The sequence below is a fragment of the Panthera onca genome, chromosome C1 (assembly GCF_046562875.1).
Source record: "Panthera onca isolate mPanOnc1 chromosome C1, mPanOnc1 haplotype 2, whole genome shotgun sequence".
NCBI lineage: Eukaryota > Metazoa > Chordata > Mammalia > Carnivora > Felidae > Panthera > Panthera onca.
The window spans coordinates 73,428,988-73,444,046 of NC_138346.1; the positions used below are offsets into that span (position 1 = coordinate 73,428,988).

The window sequence follows — 15,059 nt, forward strand, 5'->3', positions numbered from 1 at the left end:
AGTCCGAAGGAAAGAAAAAAAAAAAAAGATAAAATGGCAATGTATAATAGATTCAAAATAGATCCCCCCAAATAAAAATACTAAGGTGGTTAAGGAGGAGGAAATTTCACAGCTTCATTCTTTGGTATTGTCCATCTTACAAAGTGTATAAAACTAGGAAAAGTCCATAATACTTGGATATATTTAAGCTGTTTCCAACATGCATTTAGATTCACATTTATGGCATGTGCTTTTCCATATTACACACAAAATAAAAAAAGAACGGGGAACAAATTTCCAAGGATGAAATTTCCACATTTATTTTTCTTTCATGTGCATAGAAAATGGCAGTGAAGTGTCCTATGAAAGAGGCAGGGAATGGGCATGGCGCTTCTATACCAGACTGGACTTTGTGCTTCAAAGGTACACTATTCATTTTGAAAACAAAGGATGTTATAGTTTGTTTTTAATTGCTAACAATTCCTCGGGTTTCCCATTTGTCTTTTAAGCTGTCAGTTTCTTCAAATCTCTTTTCAAATGACACACTGCATTACAAATGATGGCACTTAACCAATGTGGCATTTCCATATTTACACCAACAAAAGAAATTTACAAGACATAATAGCATACAATCTTGACATTTAGTAATAGCAATAAAACATGAAGGGCATCCATTTTATTATTTTTTTTCTGTACAAACTATCAGAACATAACTTTATTCACATTAAAAAAATCATCTTTAATTTGATTTGACCTGCACATCCCCCACCTCCTTGCACCCATTTCTCAAACCTCTCATCACATCGCCCACACCTTCACCAGACTACAGAATCTATAAGTAATTAGATCTAACACCTAAATAGAGCTTAGAAAGTCCTCTCTCCCAAAGGTTTCCTCACTTCCCTGATAATTCCTCAAAAAAGAAAAAAAAAATGCTCTTCACTCATTCCTTCCATTTCACTTTCACATTTCATCAGCAAATCAGCAAGACGGATTTTTCATCTCAATCCAAACAAGGTTAGAAAGAAGAGTTCCTCTCCCGAGCATCTTGATGCTACACCCATGAGTCCGGGGACCCTGGGTACTGTTCTGCTCTATAAGAAGGTCGTTTCGTGGAATAAAAGTCTACATAATTTGTAGTTGATTTCAGTCCATACTGTGTTGAATAATCAGTAGAAGCTGGAAAGTGAACTCGGTCATCAAAATAAGGATCTTCATAGCTATGAGGAGACTGCAAATACAATCTGTATGCGTCAAAGTTCTTTCTGTTGGAGTCATCTTGACTATAATACAGCTGTTGATGCTGTTGACAAAATGAAAAAGCAAATAAATCAAAGCAATTTTTGGCAATACATGTTTAAGGGAAATTAATGTGGGTTTCCTGCTTCATATTTTTAAAGCAGTATTCAATATTTGTGAACATATGGTTCAGAGTTGTTTCTGGTACATGCTATTATGTTTACTAGTAGATTGTAAGGATTTTAAACTATGTTTATAAGTAGGCTGGCAGAGTTTGCTCAAGCCCTGTTCTAAGGCCTCTAGAAGTTGGTGTCTCCAGAGAGCCTGAGGTGGCCTCTGGCTACCTCCTTCCTCACTAGAGGACCAGTTCTGCGCTCTGCTGTGGAGGGGCTTGTTACCTGGGCATGCTCAGTGAAAGGATGGCCTTGATTTTTGCTTTGACATGGGAACCACTAGTACATCATGAATTTAGTTGGAGGCTGGATTTTCATGCTTCAGATAGTTGTATATGTGCAGAACCATCTTTTAAAACATTTACCTCAGAGATGAAGATTGAGTCCATCCCTCAGTTTTAGGACAAATGTGAGGTACTATTAAAGGAGTAAGCAATCTCCAGGCAGCAGAGTAATAAAATTGGAAGAGACATGTGAGCAAATGGTTCGAAAGGAAAAGACTTCCCCAAGCCAGGACTAATCGATTTGTAAGGAAGCAAGGTGAGCACATGTGGGCATCCACATCAGGGTACCCTGCCCCCATGTTCTTTTGTGTTGTCTTAGCTCATCTCTGATCTCACATTAACTTCTTCAAATATGTTTAGAGAAAAACTGTCCTGGTTGTTATGTCTGATTTCCCTCTTGATCATGTCCAAATCCCCTCACTTAGTAAGATGTAACAAATTTACCACGTAGGTATCAAAACATCATGTTCTGGAACTAAACTCATTCTAACATTATAAATTCTCTTTTTAAGTTAGAGTTATGATTTTTAGTTTTTTTTTCCCCTCTCTTGACTTAAAAACTATGGCATAAATTATAAATAATTTGGGAAATTCTTTTTTTGTCCATCTAGAGAAAAGATGAAATGGAGGGAGGTTTTAGAGCATCCTTATCTGAAGTTGAGGATACAGGCTTGTTTGGAAAACCCCAGTTGTTCATGTATTTTTGGAAGGTAGGAGGAGAGATCAGATGACCCACGTGGGCATGGCATCAGGAAGGACTGAAATAAATTTTAGGTCCCCATGAAAGCAGAGATTGGATGTTATAATCACTAGTACCCACTCTGATGGAGAGTGGGGTCCACCCCAGTAGGGCCGAGTCCACTTTGACTTCTGAGACTAATGGAGACCTGGCCATGGACTCAAGCGTTTTCAAACCATGGCTTGGATATGGAGGGAGTCACGGAGATGAGGAATGAGGTGTACAGAAAAGAGAACAATGAGATGAGAGAATGAAGTATGCTTACCAACCTTTCCCCACAGAGGATGGAAGAGATTTTACAGGTTAACAGAAAAAAGGAGTGGGAAAAGGAAATTACTGGGCAAAGAATAGGAGTTAAAGACTTCTCGGCTGGTCCCCATCAGTGGCATGGTGGTCTCGGCAGCACCGATTTGGATATTCAAGCACCTGGGGCTACTGTGGAAGTGATTTGCTTAAACCACAGAGGAGATTCTGAGGAGCATCAGAGATCCCCCGGGAAAGCTCCTTGGCCCCTGCTGTGTTGGCCCAGTTCTGGTAAGTCAACCGACCCGGACCCCTTCCTATGTTGATCCCTGCTAATCGACCTTCTGTAAAAATGACATTGCAAATTCACCTGTAGCCGTCTATTTTGTTCTCTTGCTGGTGAGGAATAGGAACTGATGTAAATTGGTGAAGGTTTGCTGGAGCCTGTAAGAAAATATTTTATGAAATTAAAACTAGTGCTCATTACTGTGGTCCATTAGGCTGTGTGGGATCCCTGACAGGGCCTGCCTTTCCCAGTGCCAGCATAGATCGGGACAGTCAGCAGTCTGAGTTCCCTGGATCTAGCCTGGCTGCTGCTCACCCCAGGGTTGTTAGGGGCTAATGAATACGACAAAGACAAGTCGTGTGTGTGTGTCACCAAAAAGCAATACCAGAATACCAGAAGGTTTCCTTCTCAACTTCTGGTCACTGTGGGGAGCTATGTATACCTGTGAAGAGTTCCCTGGCTGGCTCTGAACAGCAGCCTTGCTCCCTGAGCCGAGGGACATCACTTTTCCAGGGCTTTGAGCTAGAGCCCTGGGTCAGATGGGGGAAGGGAAACATATTAGAACAAGCTCCATGCCTTCAGAACAACTTTGATTCCAAGTCCCAGGTCCTGGAAAGAGCAGGCACAGGCATGTTCTAAGCAGTGTGGCCACATGGAGGCACAGTCTTGTGTCTGGCATATTTAACTACATTTTCAAACAAAAAGGATCTGATAATCCGATGATGGTCTTCAAGAGTCCACAGCAGACTCCCAATGACGTCACTGGCTACCCTTCTATTATTGTTAGGGCTCACAAAGATTTTTTTTTTTAATGAGGAAAATGAAACATACTTGAGGCAAATTAGTTTATTGAAGCAAGCAAAGAAGATACAGAGGGGCATGCATGCTAAGGAGGCGATCTCAAAAATAAAGCAGGCTGCTGCAAATCTGAAGGAACAACGCACTTCAGTTTGTGCATTTCCTTTGCAAAGAGCTTGGTGTTTGAAATGTAGCATCTGCAATTTTCTGAGCTATTAATTGCCATAGTAACAACAGTCGATTAGTAAACAGTCCTGTGAAATCACAATTTCAAAGACAACAGCACAACTGAGACGGCTCCCCCAGCAGTTAAGTTGCCACCAGATTTTATTTATTTCTTTTTAATAAATAGGTTTTTTGAGAAAAGAGTACTCTTTTGTGGTAGCTCAGTCACACTGCCTTATTTGAAACCTCTAGAGTAGTTATAATTTGCAAGAGAGTCAAGAATGGGGACAGTATGAAATCCTGGGAACTCTTAGGGCTGGCATCCTTTAAATAAATGTTATGCCCAGCTTTCTGAATGACATAAAAATATTAATACTGTGCAACATTATTTTTGTTATCTTAAAATATAATCACACTGGGAAGAATCACATTATACATTGTGTTATTCATTCAAACTCTTTTCCATGAAAATGTAAATGAAATTGATCACCATTCTCAGGTTTGAATTTAAAAGAAGAACCAGTCTAGGATGTGTGGCCTTGCAAAGAGTCACAGAACTCAGAGTTCTGATACGTGGGACACACAGGGACACACTGCATGGATGGGGGTTGGGGTAGCAGAGCAAAGGGAATGAGCTGGGGGAGAGCCAGAAACCATCTCCCATTTGGATACAGTGCTCTTTTATTTGTGGTCACTAGGCCACTACCTTAGCTTGTTTTCCTTAAAAGAAGTGGAAAAGGCAACAGCCCCCGAAGCAGGAAATTCTGACGCTAGAACATGGTTTGCTGCTGGGGGGACCGTCTCAATACAGGCACGGGCTATTTCCCAGGCTGCTGGCAGGGTGCCTGGAAACACGTGGCTTTTCGAGATACTCTATCACACACCCGGCTGGCGTCTTACCAGGGTACAGGCCTTTATGTGTGGCATCCCCTTGGCTATTGTAATACTGCATAGGTGGCTGGGTCCTATCGTATTCAGAGCGAGGGTCTCTGATTCCTAACAGTGCTGGTGAGGAGGAGGTGCTGCCGACTGAAGGGAGAGGCAGAAGGAGAAGGGAGAGAGAAAGGAGAAGAAAGAGAAAGCAGACTGTCAGTGTCTCTGCAAAATCCTCTCTGGAAAAATACAAATCAGCAGTTAGCAATGCCACGCAGCTGATGCTAAAAATCAGCCTTCAGAGGTACTGTGAGTTGAAGAGCAGCCAGTGCGACCTGCAAGCCCTGCAAGCCCGCCGCTTCGAGGATCAGTGGGCGTGGCGAGAGCAGAGCTTCCGGAGAGCTGAAGCCCGGGCTGCCCAGTTAGGGGCGCAGCGCAGACACCATGCAGCTTTCACGGTAATGGGCCTCAAGGACTCCGACGTGCCTTTACAGCGCCTTTACAACGGAGCGAGAGTAACTTCTTAGCCATGCGAGAGGTACATTTGCTATTTTATGATCTCGGTTCGGTTGCTTGTAAAACAGCCGTCTATTATCCTTTATGTGCAGTTCTTTAGTAAATCGATGTTTTATGGCATATTTTGATTTTTAATTATTTCAAAAATATCTGCATCTCTGAGTGTGTTTGAGTAAGAGTACCCAGCCCATAACATTTATACGTCTCTTTATGGTGATCAGCTGTCAGGGAAATTTTATAAACTCAGTAAGCCTGGCTCCTTAAGAAGTTGACGGTGCTAAGAAGTTCAGCCTCACAAAACCCCAGACGATTTTTTATCCCAGCTTGAGCCAGATATTTAATAATAACATATACATCCACAGGTCTCCTTTTGAGCATTTCTGCACAGAAGGAAAGCTTCACGCATTTTTTTTCCTCATTAAAAAGTCATCTTGCTTGCACTAAAGTTAATTATAAATAAAAGTGGTCACTTATTCACTTGATCCACTTGCAAGCAGCAGCCTGCAAACCTTGCCACCAGTGCTTTTGCACACCTTGATGCTTTCAGAGGCAGGACACTGAAATATTTTCCCTAAAAGGTCACTTCACTGCCGTAGGGCTGCTGTGTGTTAAAGGGAGGTGAGCATGCATGGGCTGTGTCTATGTGCTACTCACCTTGCTTACTTTCTAGAAGATAGCAGGACAAAGATCATGCCCACCCGCCTCCCACAATTACATTAGCGCAAAGGCGTCAGAAGTGCCAGTAAGTCGAGACCACATCAGTGCTGACAGGTGGAGGATTAGCGCTTAGAATTACTGGAGAAACAAGTGCGAATTCTATCCTTCCTCTCAAACGGAATCCAAAAAGCTACGTTCAGGAACGTGGATGGGCTCATCAACACTGTCCAGTGTATATATGTGAGGCCCTCAAAATAAGTTCATTGTTTAGTAACTATGCCCTAATCTGTCTGAAATTATCCTTTTGCCTGTGCTACATATGCCTTTGGTTAAGCAGCCAAATCTCTTGTTTCCCCTGACACCCCTATTCCAGAGTCCCTAAAGAGTTCGGAGCATTTTTATACAAGAAGACAGCCACAGGCTACACCTGGAAGCTCAGCAAGATGTCAAAAACCAAGCGTTAAGTCTCTTTGAAGAAAACAACTCATAATTTAAAAACTAAGATAAAAATATACACCAGATGCAGTAGGCACAGACACTTTTAAAAAACTCTTAGTACAAGTGGAGCTATCCAATTATGTGGTAAGAACCACCAGTCCTATCTTTGTCTTTCTGGCCACATTTGTCCACATGACAAATAAGACTGCCAGGAGTAGCACAGTTGAATACAACAGATAATATTTATATGTCAGAATGGGAGATTTAAAGCCAAATAAAAAAAAGATACTACTTTTCCTGTTTCATTTAACTAAGAATTAAATTTATAGGACTAACTGTGCTTGGTAGTAATATTCTGTCCTTGTATATAAAAAACAGCCTGAGTCTCAGAACGTTCTTTCTACAAAATTAGGCACTAATAAGTAGGTCGTGTGGTTGCCAAGATTCCCAACTTACAAATCAAAGGGAATTCCTGTGAACCCACCTGTAGAGCCTGTTCCCATCAGTCATGGATAAGGGGTGGGGGCAGGTGGCAGGTGGGGGTAGGGTCTGGAATACAGCCAGGGGATGGAGGTTTAACTGGGAAGAAGGAAGGTGCAGGAGATTGTGGCTTCCCCAGAATGCAGATGTAAAGATCATGTCTAGAGGACCTTGTTTCTAAGAGTTTTCACTAAGAAAACTAAAAAATCACTTTGGAGGAGATTCCAAACTTGAAGCTAGTGGGCAGGCAGGGCAGCTGTTTTCAGGCATAATCCAGTGGTTCTCAAAGTGTGCTCCTCTACTCCTACAGCCACATCACCTGGCCAGCCTATCAAACACAGATTCCCAGACCCCTTCACAAACCTAGTGAAGCAGAATCATGGGGGAGTAGATGGGATGGAGGGCCCATCTTTTGTGGGTAAACTTGCATAAACTTTTAAAATGGAAGGAGGGAAATGGGTCTGTTGTTTACAATGGCATGTAATTCCCAAAGAAGGCTCTTCGCTTGAAAAGCAAATCCACCTCCTAAGTGTTTGGAGGTGACAGGCTTAATTGTCTATGTTCAATCTTCTCTGGCTGGAAAATAACATCTGTCACACAAATGTTCTCGCGAAGGAGTGGAGTTTGCCTACTGACCTGACTGAATGATGGGTGACATCTGTTGGTTGGTGGTAGACAAGGAAGGATGTGATTTGAATCGGTCTCGCTCTAACGTTGACACAGGTGTAATAAAATGGTTCTGATTCCACCCATCCTGTGGAGTTAAAAGAGAAAAAGAAACCTCTCAAAATGAATAATGACATTTCATTACAATAAATGATTATGAATGTGTGCTCTGATGAATGCTAATTATGCCAAAGCTATTCTTGTTAAGTTACCTTTTTATAAATGCTCCGGAGGTCCCGATATTGCCACAATGTATTCAAGACCTGGGCTGCTGCCTTCACCACCTTCAGAGATGATCTAGGAGAGAGCGAGGTAATGTTAATGAATGTGGGAGGCACATCCTCAGGCTCCATTTGCAGAGATTTAAGCTGCAAACCAGTGATCAAGAGGCCATCTCTCCAAGGACCAGAGGGCACAGGGGCCACTGCTGGAAAACACGACCGAGGAATCAGGTGTACCTGGGAGTTGGGTAGGTTCAGGGCGGGCCCAGGTGGCTAGGACCAAAGTGAGACTCTCAGCCAGTCAAGTCTGTGGTGAGAGGCTGTGATTGGCATGAGCCATGACCCTCTAAGCTGGAGGCCTCTTTCAGGTGTCAGCCCCTAGCTCCCCCCATATCTCCCATGGGGCTGACTTCCCTGGGGCTTTGGGATTAACTCGACCATGACCGAGCATCCTGAGTACTGGAGGACCTTCCCACTTTAAATGTTTCCCCCATGACTAGGTCTTCCTATAAACACCAGCATTGCCTTCTTATTTATGCCTCTGGGTAAACGTACATATGTGCTGTAATGTTCAGTTTGGAAAATACGGTCAGTTGTAAGTTCTCTCTGAAGACGTTTGCTGAATGTTGGCGCTCTGTTCAAGCACTGCTCACCATGAGTCACTGCTTTTCACCTCGAGGGCTGCTCCTCTAAATCAGTGGCTTCGGTGATAAGTGAAGAGGGAAGTGCAGCCTCCTTCCTGAGCCCAGGCCTGCAGATCACCACGTCAGAGGTGGATCAGCGCTTGGGGAGTCAGCGGTAAGGATAATGGGATACCTCTTCACAGTTCACCTCAACATCGAAAATTCGACTTAAGATGTGTACCACAGTATCTAAAATCTGATTTCCTCTTATCTTCCTAATGAAACCCTTAGGAAGGGGAGAAGTAGTGAGGTGGGCAGGCTGGAAGCACTTTCTCTGCCCCAAACAACAGGATATGGGTTGTAATGATTCTGAGGGCTTCAGGGAGGAGGGAGTATAGTCATGTTCAGGGATAGCGCTGTCCCTGTTCTTGGAGGTGGGGCATTTCTGCATCTAACTCCGCCCCCACCTCCCACTCAAGACTACCTCTCCTCAGTGTTCCTCTTGAGTCAAGGGCAGAACCAGGTCAAAAAAACCCACTCAAAGCTGTTCTAAATTGTACATTTTCAAAATGGACCACAGAGCAGGAGATATCTCAAAACAAAAAATGAACAGAGATGAAATTTCTGATACCTGGGATGGCCTCACAGGGCCTTCGCACCTCACAGCCATGCCATTCTGAGCCAGGTCCTGACACTGCTGCTGGTGTTTATCTCCCCGCCTGTAGGTGCTAGGCAGCCGGGAGGGGCAGGAAAGACAGACCCCACGCCGGCTCCAACGACTGCTCTGCAACACTCGAGCAAGCAGGAGTGTGCCGGCTATATACCTTGATACAAACTGCTAGGCTAGATATCTGCAGATGAATTCTATCAGCAGAAACCTAACTCTTGAGAAAATCAAGGAAGCTTCTGTGCTCACCTTTGCAGCACACCTCCTTGGAAGAGTGATGTATCCTCAAAATTCTAATTCTTATCCTCTAATTTCTCATCTTCTCTTAAACGTGTGACATCAGTAGCGTTCAACTGGACAAGTCTCAACTGTTGTCGTCCTATCTGGTTAAGCAGAGCATTTGACACGTGCTCACCTTTGAAGCACTTCCTTGGCTTCCAAGATACCACACATTCCTGATTTTCTTCTGAATGCTCTGGCTACTCTTCAGCTCTTTTGCTGGCTCCCCATTTCCTTGGGGAAAATTATATCAGCCCTTAAGCCTCTTTTCTTTCCACTTACAGTTCTTTCTTTATTCATCCCAGCCCATTTCACTTCTCTAAATACCCCATTTATACACAAATGACTTCCAAATTTTATTTCTAGTTTGGACCTCTATCCTGAACTCAACTCAGGTATATTCTACAGTTGACCAGACATTTCACATGGATGTCTAATAAAGGTCTTAAATGTAACATGTCCAGAACAAACACCTGGTCTTCCCTAAAAACCCTGTTCCCGTAGGCTTCGCCATGTTAGTAAGTGCAACTTCATCCTGTGGTCTTTTTTGCCAAAGACCTTGGGGTCATCCTTGACATTTTCCTCCTCTCCTGCTGCTCATCTAATCCCTCAGCAAATTTTGTTGACTCTTTCAACCATGTCAGCATCAACCACTTCCCCACAACTGCTGCCACCATTAATCTGTACTTGGTAGAGGGGAAGGTTCATTGAGCCATGATGACCCCTTTAAGGGAAGCCAGATTGTGTCCCTCCTCTGCTGAATGATCTCCAGTGGCTTTTGGTTTTCCTCAGAGTAAATCAAAGTCCTTACACTGACCCACAGGGTCCTGTATTTCTGGTTACAGAATTTTCTTTTTTTTTAATATACAAAGGTTTTGGCACTGGTTCGCCACACCTTCCCGCACCACTCCTGACTTGCTCTGTTCCCATTGGCTTCCTGCTGCCCATCACATGCGTGAGGCACTCTTCTGTCTCAGAGCCCTTCCACTTCCTCCTTATCACCTTTCCTGTTTTTATTGTTTGCCCCATCTGCATCTGACAGGCTGTGTTTCCTACTCATGGGTACCTCATCTACCTTGCCCTTGCATGTAAGGTACCCAGGGGTAGGGGTTGTTGGGAGATGTGCTCACTGCTGTAGCACATAGCAGGTGAACAGTAAACTTGGTGAATGACTCCTAAGGGAAAATAAATGTGTGTTTAGAGGACAACTTGAGTTGATCGAGAACTTTGAGTCTCTTGTTTTGAAAAAAAAGATTACACTGGATGAGAATTTTTCTTTTTTAATACACAAAGGTTTTGGCACTCGTTCAGCATTTCTCCAGCTTCTTATGCCTTTCACAAATGAAGGCCCCTTAATGAAATTTTAAGAGCACAAAAAGTGATTATTGGTTCCCTTAGCTTTATCTCTAACATTTCATTTCTTTTGAAATAAAAAGGTGTGTGTGCATTTATTACTAATGAGATAAAAAAGATATGCAAGAAAAAAGGACTGAAAGGAAATTGGTTAATGTGGTTAATGTTGACAGGTGTGACTTCTAGGGGATGAGAATATGCTTTGCGACATTACTCATATTTTAGAAATTCCTTCAAAAGTATAAACTAAAAGATTAGACAAGAAATAAGGTGAGTTGTAGCACTGTCACTTAGTCAAGTAATAAATATTTACTGAGCAACAACTGGGTCAAGTTGTTCTCCACGTACAGGGTAGAAGAAAAGACAAAGTTCCTGCTACTGGGGGAGTCGGACGGCACAGAAAGCCCTACGTTAACATATCAGGGGTTAATCAGTGCTGTGAAGGAGAACAGAGCAGGGGACAGGGTGGCAAGTGGGGAGAGAGGTGCCATTTTATGGATCAGGTGGCTGCTCTCCTGTGTGTTGCAAAGGCTCCAAGCAGTCCTACTTCCCACTACCTTGAAGGATTCTTTGATCTGATACTAAGGCAAACTGATAGTCCACTGCTATAACTCTGTGACAAAAAAAATCTTCTATTTTTGCCACCAATTCTTTAATTCCTACTTCTGCTGCTTCATCAATTAGGTGTCACCCAGAAGTAAAGGGGAATGTATGATCCAAGCCCAGGGCACATCCTGAGGCCACACAACAGGCCCTGCTGCAGAGCAATGATTTTAATACTTTTTAGGCACCTGGCAGAGGCATCAGTCCCAGAACTGAGGATTCAATAAGATGTTTTTGCAGAATAGGCCCCAGAGGCTGGAGCAGAGTCAAAGGTGAAAGGGAAACGGTGCCCCCAGATTTTCGTCATCATAGCATTTCTGATTCTTCCTGGGGTCAGCACAACCAAACATGGCTTTAGAGACAAAAATGGATGTAGGGGTGTTACAACAAAGTAAAAACCAGAAAAAAAGGGGCCACAGGACTGCAAATACCTCTCCCAACAAAATAGGTTTTAATTGGTGGAGACTGTTTATCTTATTAATAGTGTGTATGATATGCAGAAATAAATTGTTTCCAATAGGAAATATCCTCCACAAAAGCCCTTATCATAGGACAATCCCATCTCCTCCCTGCGCCAGACTTGCCTGTCTCCTCTGCCCTTGGTTATGTTCACCAGCTTCTCTATCCCCCCTGAGTCGGCCAGGGCTTTGGCATTCTCCATGTTTTTGCTCGTGACCTCATGCAGAGCACAGCAGATGGCCGCCATGGTCTCATCAGACAGCACACTGGGGCCGGTGCCGCCGGGAAGCCGGTTGACCAGGTCTCGCATGGCATATTTACCTGCCAAATGCAAAGGAGTTCATTCTGCTTTCAGAAGGTACAGGTTTTTGTTATTGTTGCTGTTGAAAGATCCTGACAGTGTGTTGTCTCTTGAAAATAGAACCTCAAAAGACAATAACAGGAAAAAAAAAACCATGGCAAAATAGGAAGTGACAAATATTACAAACGTAGGGGGGAAGTTAATCTTTACGGCAAAACCACTTGGAGAAATAATTGGTTTATAAAACATTACAGTGAGCCACTAGAAGAAAATGTAAATCAGCATATAGTTTGGTATGCCAATCAAGTTGCTTTAGTTCAACTATCTTCATTAACAGTGAAAAATAAATTATAAAAATAAATTTTACTTTCAATTGAATTCCTATTCATCAAAAATACCTTAAATTCCTCTTAATGCTTTTAAAAATTGATCTTTGAGTAAGTTTTAAAATTGGACTAAGTAAGGCTGCCAAACAATACTTTTCATTAAATCTTTTAGGGTCTTAACATGTGAGCTGGGTACAATTATACATTTTTATCAAGTGAAAGGTAAATATCAGTTGGTCTGACTTCAACAGTGATAACAGGTTAGTTTCTTTTAAAGGACACAAGTAACCTTTGGCGTTAAAATGATGGCTGATTATTTCATAGGAGTGATGCAACATAATAGAGATTTGTTTATTTTGAGAGAGAGCACGAGCACGCATGTGAGAGCAGGGGAAGGGACAGAGAGAGAGGAGAGACAATCCCAAGTAGGCTCTGAGCTGTTAGGGTGGAGCCCAATTCGAGGTTCGATCTCAAATTCTATGAGATAATGACCTGAGCCGAAATTGAGAGTCAGATACTTAATTGACTGAGCCACCTAGGTGCCCCAATATAACAGAGTTCTTGATGGGACAATGCTGGGGAAGTCCCCAGCTATTCAAGCATTTCTTTACGGATACTCTGTTTCCCTTACTTCTCTCTCAAAAGAGATTATCTCTAGCTTTTTCAATTTCAATTACCAACTGACAAACTAGAATAACTGCATGACAAACAAAAGAAATGAACTAAAGCTCAAGTAAATATTTTCTTAGTTTTTTTTTTTTTCTATGCTAATAATTGAGTGGATACAAAATGGGTTTTTTATTAAAGACCTATTTATATACAATGGTAAGCAGTGGAAGTTAGGCCCTGACTACACGCTGCATAATTTACTGTATTTCAAAGGGAAGGCTCTGGCTTACTCACGGTGAACATTGTTGTGAATAGGGGGAAAACAGTATTGACATTGTAAGCCAGAAGATAAATGTGGTTTTTAGAACAGATGGAAGTTAGCGCTGGTGATTTTGAATATTCACGAAAAACCAAAACGTCCATGACATGTAATTCGTCATTTTGCTAAGGCACAACTTTAAATTGCCCCTGGAGACTGGGATAAGGCAGCTCACTCCGCCTGTGAGTGAGCCTGGTGGTCCCCTTGGAGCCTGCAGCTCTAGACAGCTGGGCTGGTTCGATTCAGTGGAGTATGCAGTAACTTTCATAGAGTGACAAAACTTGGTTTCCTTGTGAAAAATGGCTCTACAGAGAAAGTCCATTGCTAGTGCTGGTGATGGACATGAGCACAGAGTGAAGGAAGAAGGGGATGGTTCTCAGAAACAGAAGTACTGAATAAATTAGAGTCGAATATTGAATCTGGGAGGGGCTCAGACCTCAGGAAAGGAGGGATCTTTATAGAGAAAGAAATAAGAAAGTGATTCATGAAACCATTCAAGAGTGCTCCAGTTAGGTAAAAAAAAGGCTCACAGGTAGAGAGAGAAAATGCTCTTGAAAGTTTAAAAGGGAGTCAAGACATTCACAGAAAACACAGAGATGCTCTGAAAGAAGGGCAGGGCTTGGTAAACACGGTCCCCCTTCCCAGAGGTCTTGGCCCTCAGTGGCCCTGCACCTCTGCACTCCTGTGTCCCCTCCCCAGCTGTAGAGTGACAGGCCACAATCCTATGTTGTCAGGCCTTTAATTTTTAGCATTAGAAACTCCCAAACTGTATGAGCTTCTTCTAAGAAATTCAAACAGTATGGATGTAAAAATAACTTAAAAAAAAAATCTCTTTAGGGACCTGAAGGATTTCTCTTAAGAAGTATGGGAACTAAGAGTTCTAATGCATACTGGCATCAGGCACCAGCGGGACTGTATGAACAGGGTGTGGAGGAAGCTCCTTTTCACTCATCAGGGGACAGTTTGGCTCAAAGGAATGGTGTGTTAAGAGCAGGTTAACCTGGGTGGTAATTTAAAATAGCAATATTGCCAGGCACTGTGTAGTGGCTTTCCTGTAAGCTGCCACAGTGAATCCTCAAGGCAACACTTTCAGGTAAATATTATTGCCCTTGTTCTTTGTCTCCCTCCCTCCATCTTTGTGTTCCCCCACCCACACCCCCCATCTCAGGGCAGGCATATTTTAATGAGTTCAGTACCTATTCACTAATCCACATGAAATCCTATCAAATCTCCCCTCCCTCTCTCCTGGCCTGTCGTCAGCTGTGGGGCTGGTGTGGAGCTTGCTGGTTTATAAAGGGCTGCTTCATTCTCTGATTTGCACAGCAAACCTGCAGCGAGGACAGCAGGGTGGTCGGCTCCCTTTCAGACATGGGGTCAAGGAAGTTTTCAAATTTAGATGAAAGAATTGAAGCAGGGTGGGCTCACCACAGCACACCCCAGGGTACATAGCCAGTGAGCAGCAGATCCAGGGGGTAACTGAGGTCAACTGGAGAGTCTCTGATCTTTCCTTTACCCCACAGTCGGCTTGAGTGTGGCAATGCCCTTGGAGACAAGCAAGCTAAGTTGGTGAGTGTGTCAAACTTGAAGAGGGGCTCAGTGTCAGGTTCATGCAAGTGCCAACCCTACAGCCCTGAGGGTGGATGCTTCCTGCCATTTTGTACCCAGTGTGCCTGACTTGCCTTACCCTAGTCCTGATGCCACCCTTGGGTGTAAATGGCCATGGGACAGTGGTTCTGCCTCAGGGTGAGCACTTAACACAGATC

The 15,059-nt window shown here is 43.2% G+C and overlaps 1 protein-coding gene across 14 annotated transcripts in view; it reads right to left on the minus strand.

Moving 5' to 3' along the window:
• Positions 1–273: 273 nt before the first annotated feature.
• Positions 274–15,059, minus strand: part of PKP4 (plakophilin 4) — a 238,285-nt gene continuing 223,499 nt past the window's right edge. For 10 of the 14 annotated variants that reach the window (XM_078451276.1, XM_078451274.1, XM_078451275.1 and 7 more), the window contains 6 exons: positions 11,867–12,062; positions 7,749–7,833; positions 7,507–7,624; positions 4,807–4,935; positions 3,028–3,101; positions 274–1,282 (listed from right to left, as the gene is read on the minus strand). In XM_078451276.1, coding sequence (XP_078307402.1) covers positions 1,034–1,282; positions 3,028–3,101; positions 4,807–4,935; positions 7,507–7,624; positions 7,749–7,833; positions 11,867–12,062 — 851 coding nt within the window. In that variant the 3' untranslated portion in view covers positions 274–1,033. The remainder of the gene's footprint in view (positions 1,283–3,027; positions 3,102–4,806; positions 4,936–7,506; positions 7,625–7,748; positions 7,834–11,866; positions 12,063–15,059) is intronic. The other 4 variants (XM_078451279.1, XM_078451278.1, XM_078451277.1 and 1 more) reach the window with 2 other exon arrangements.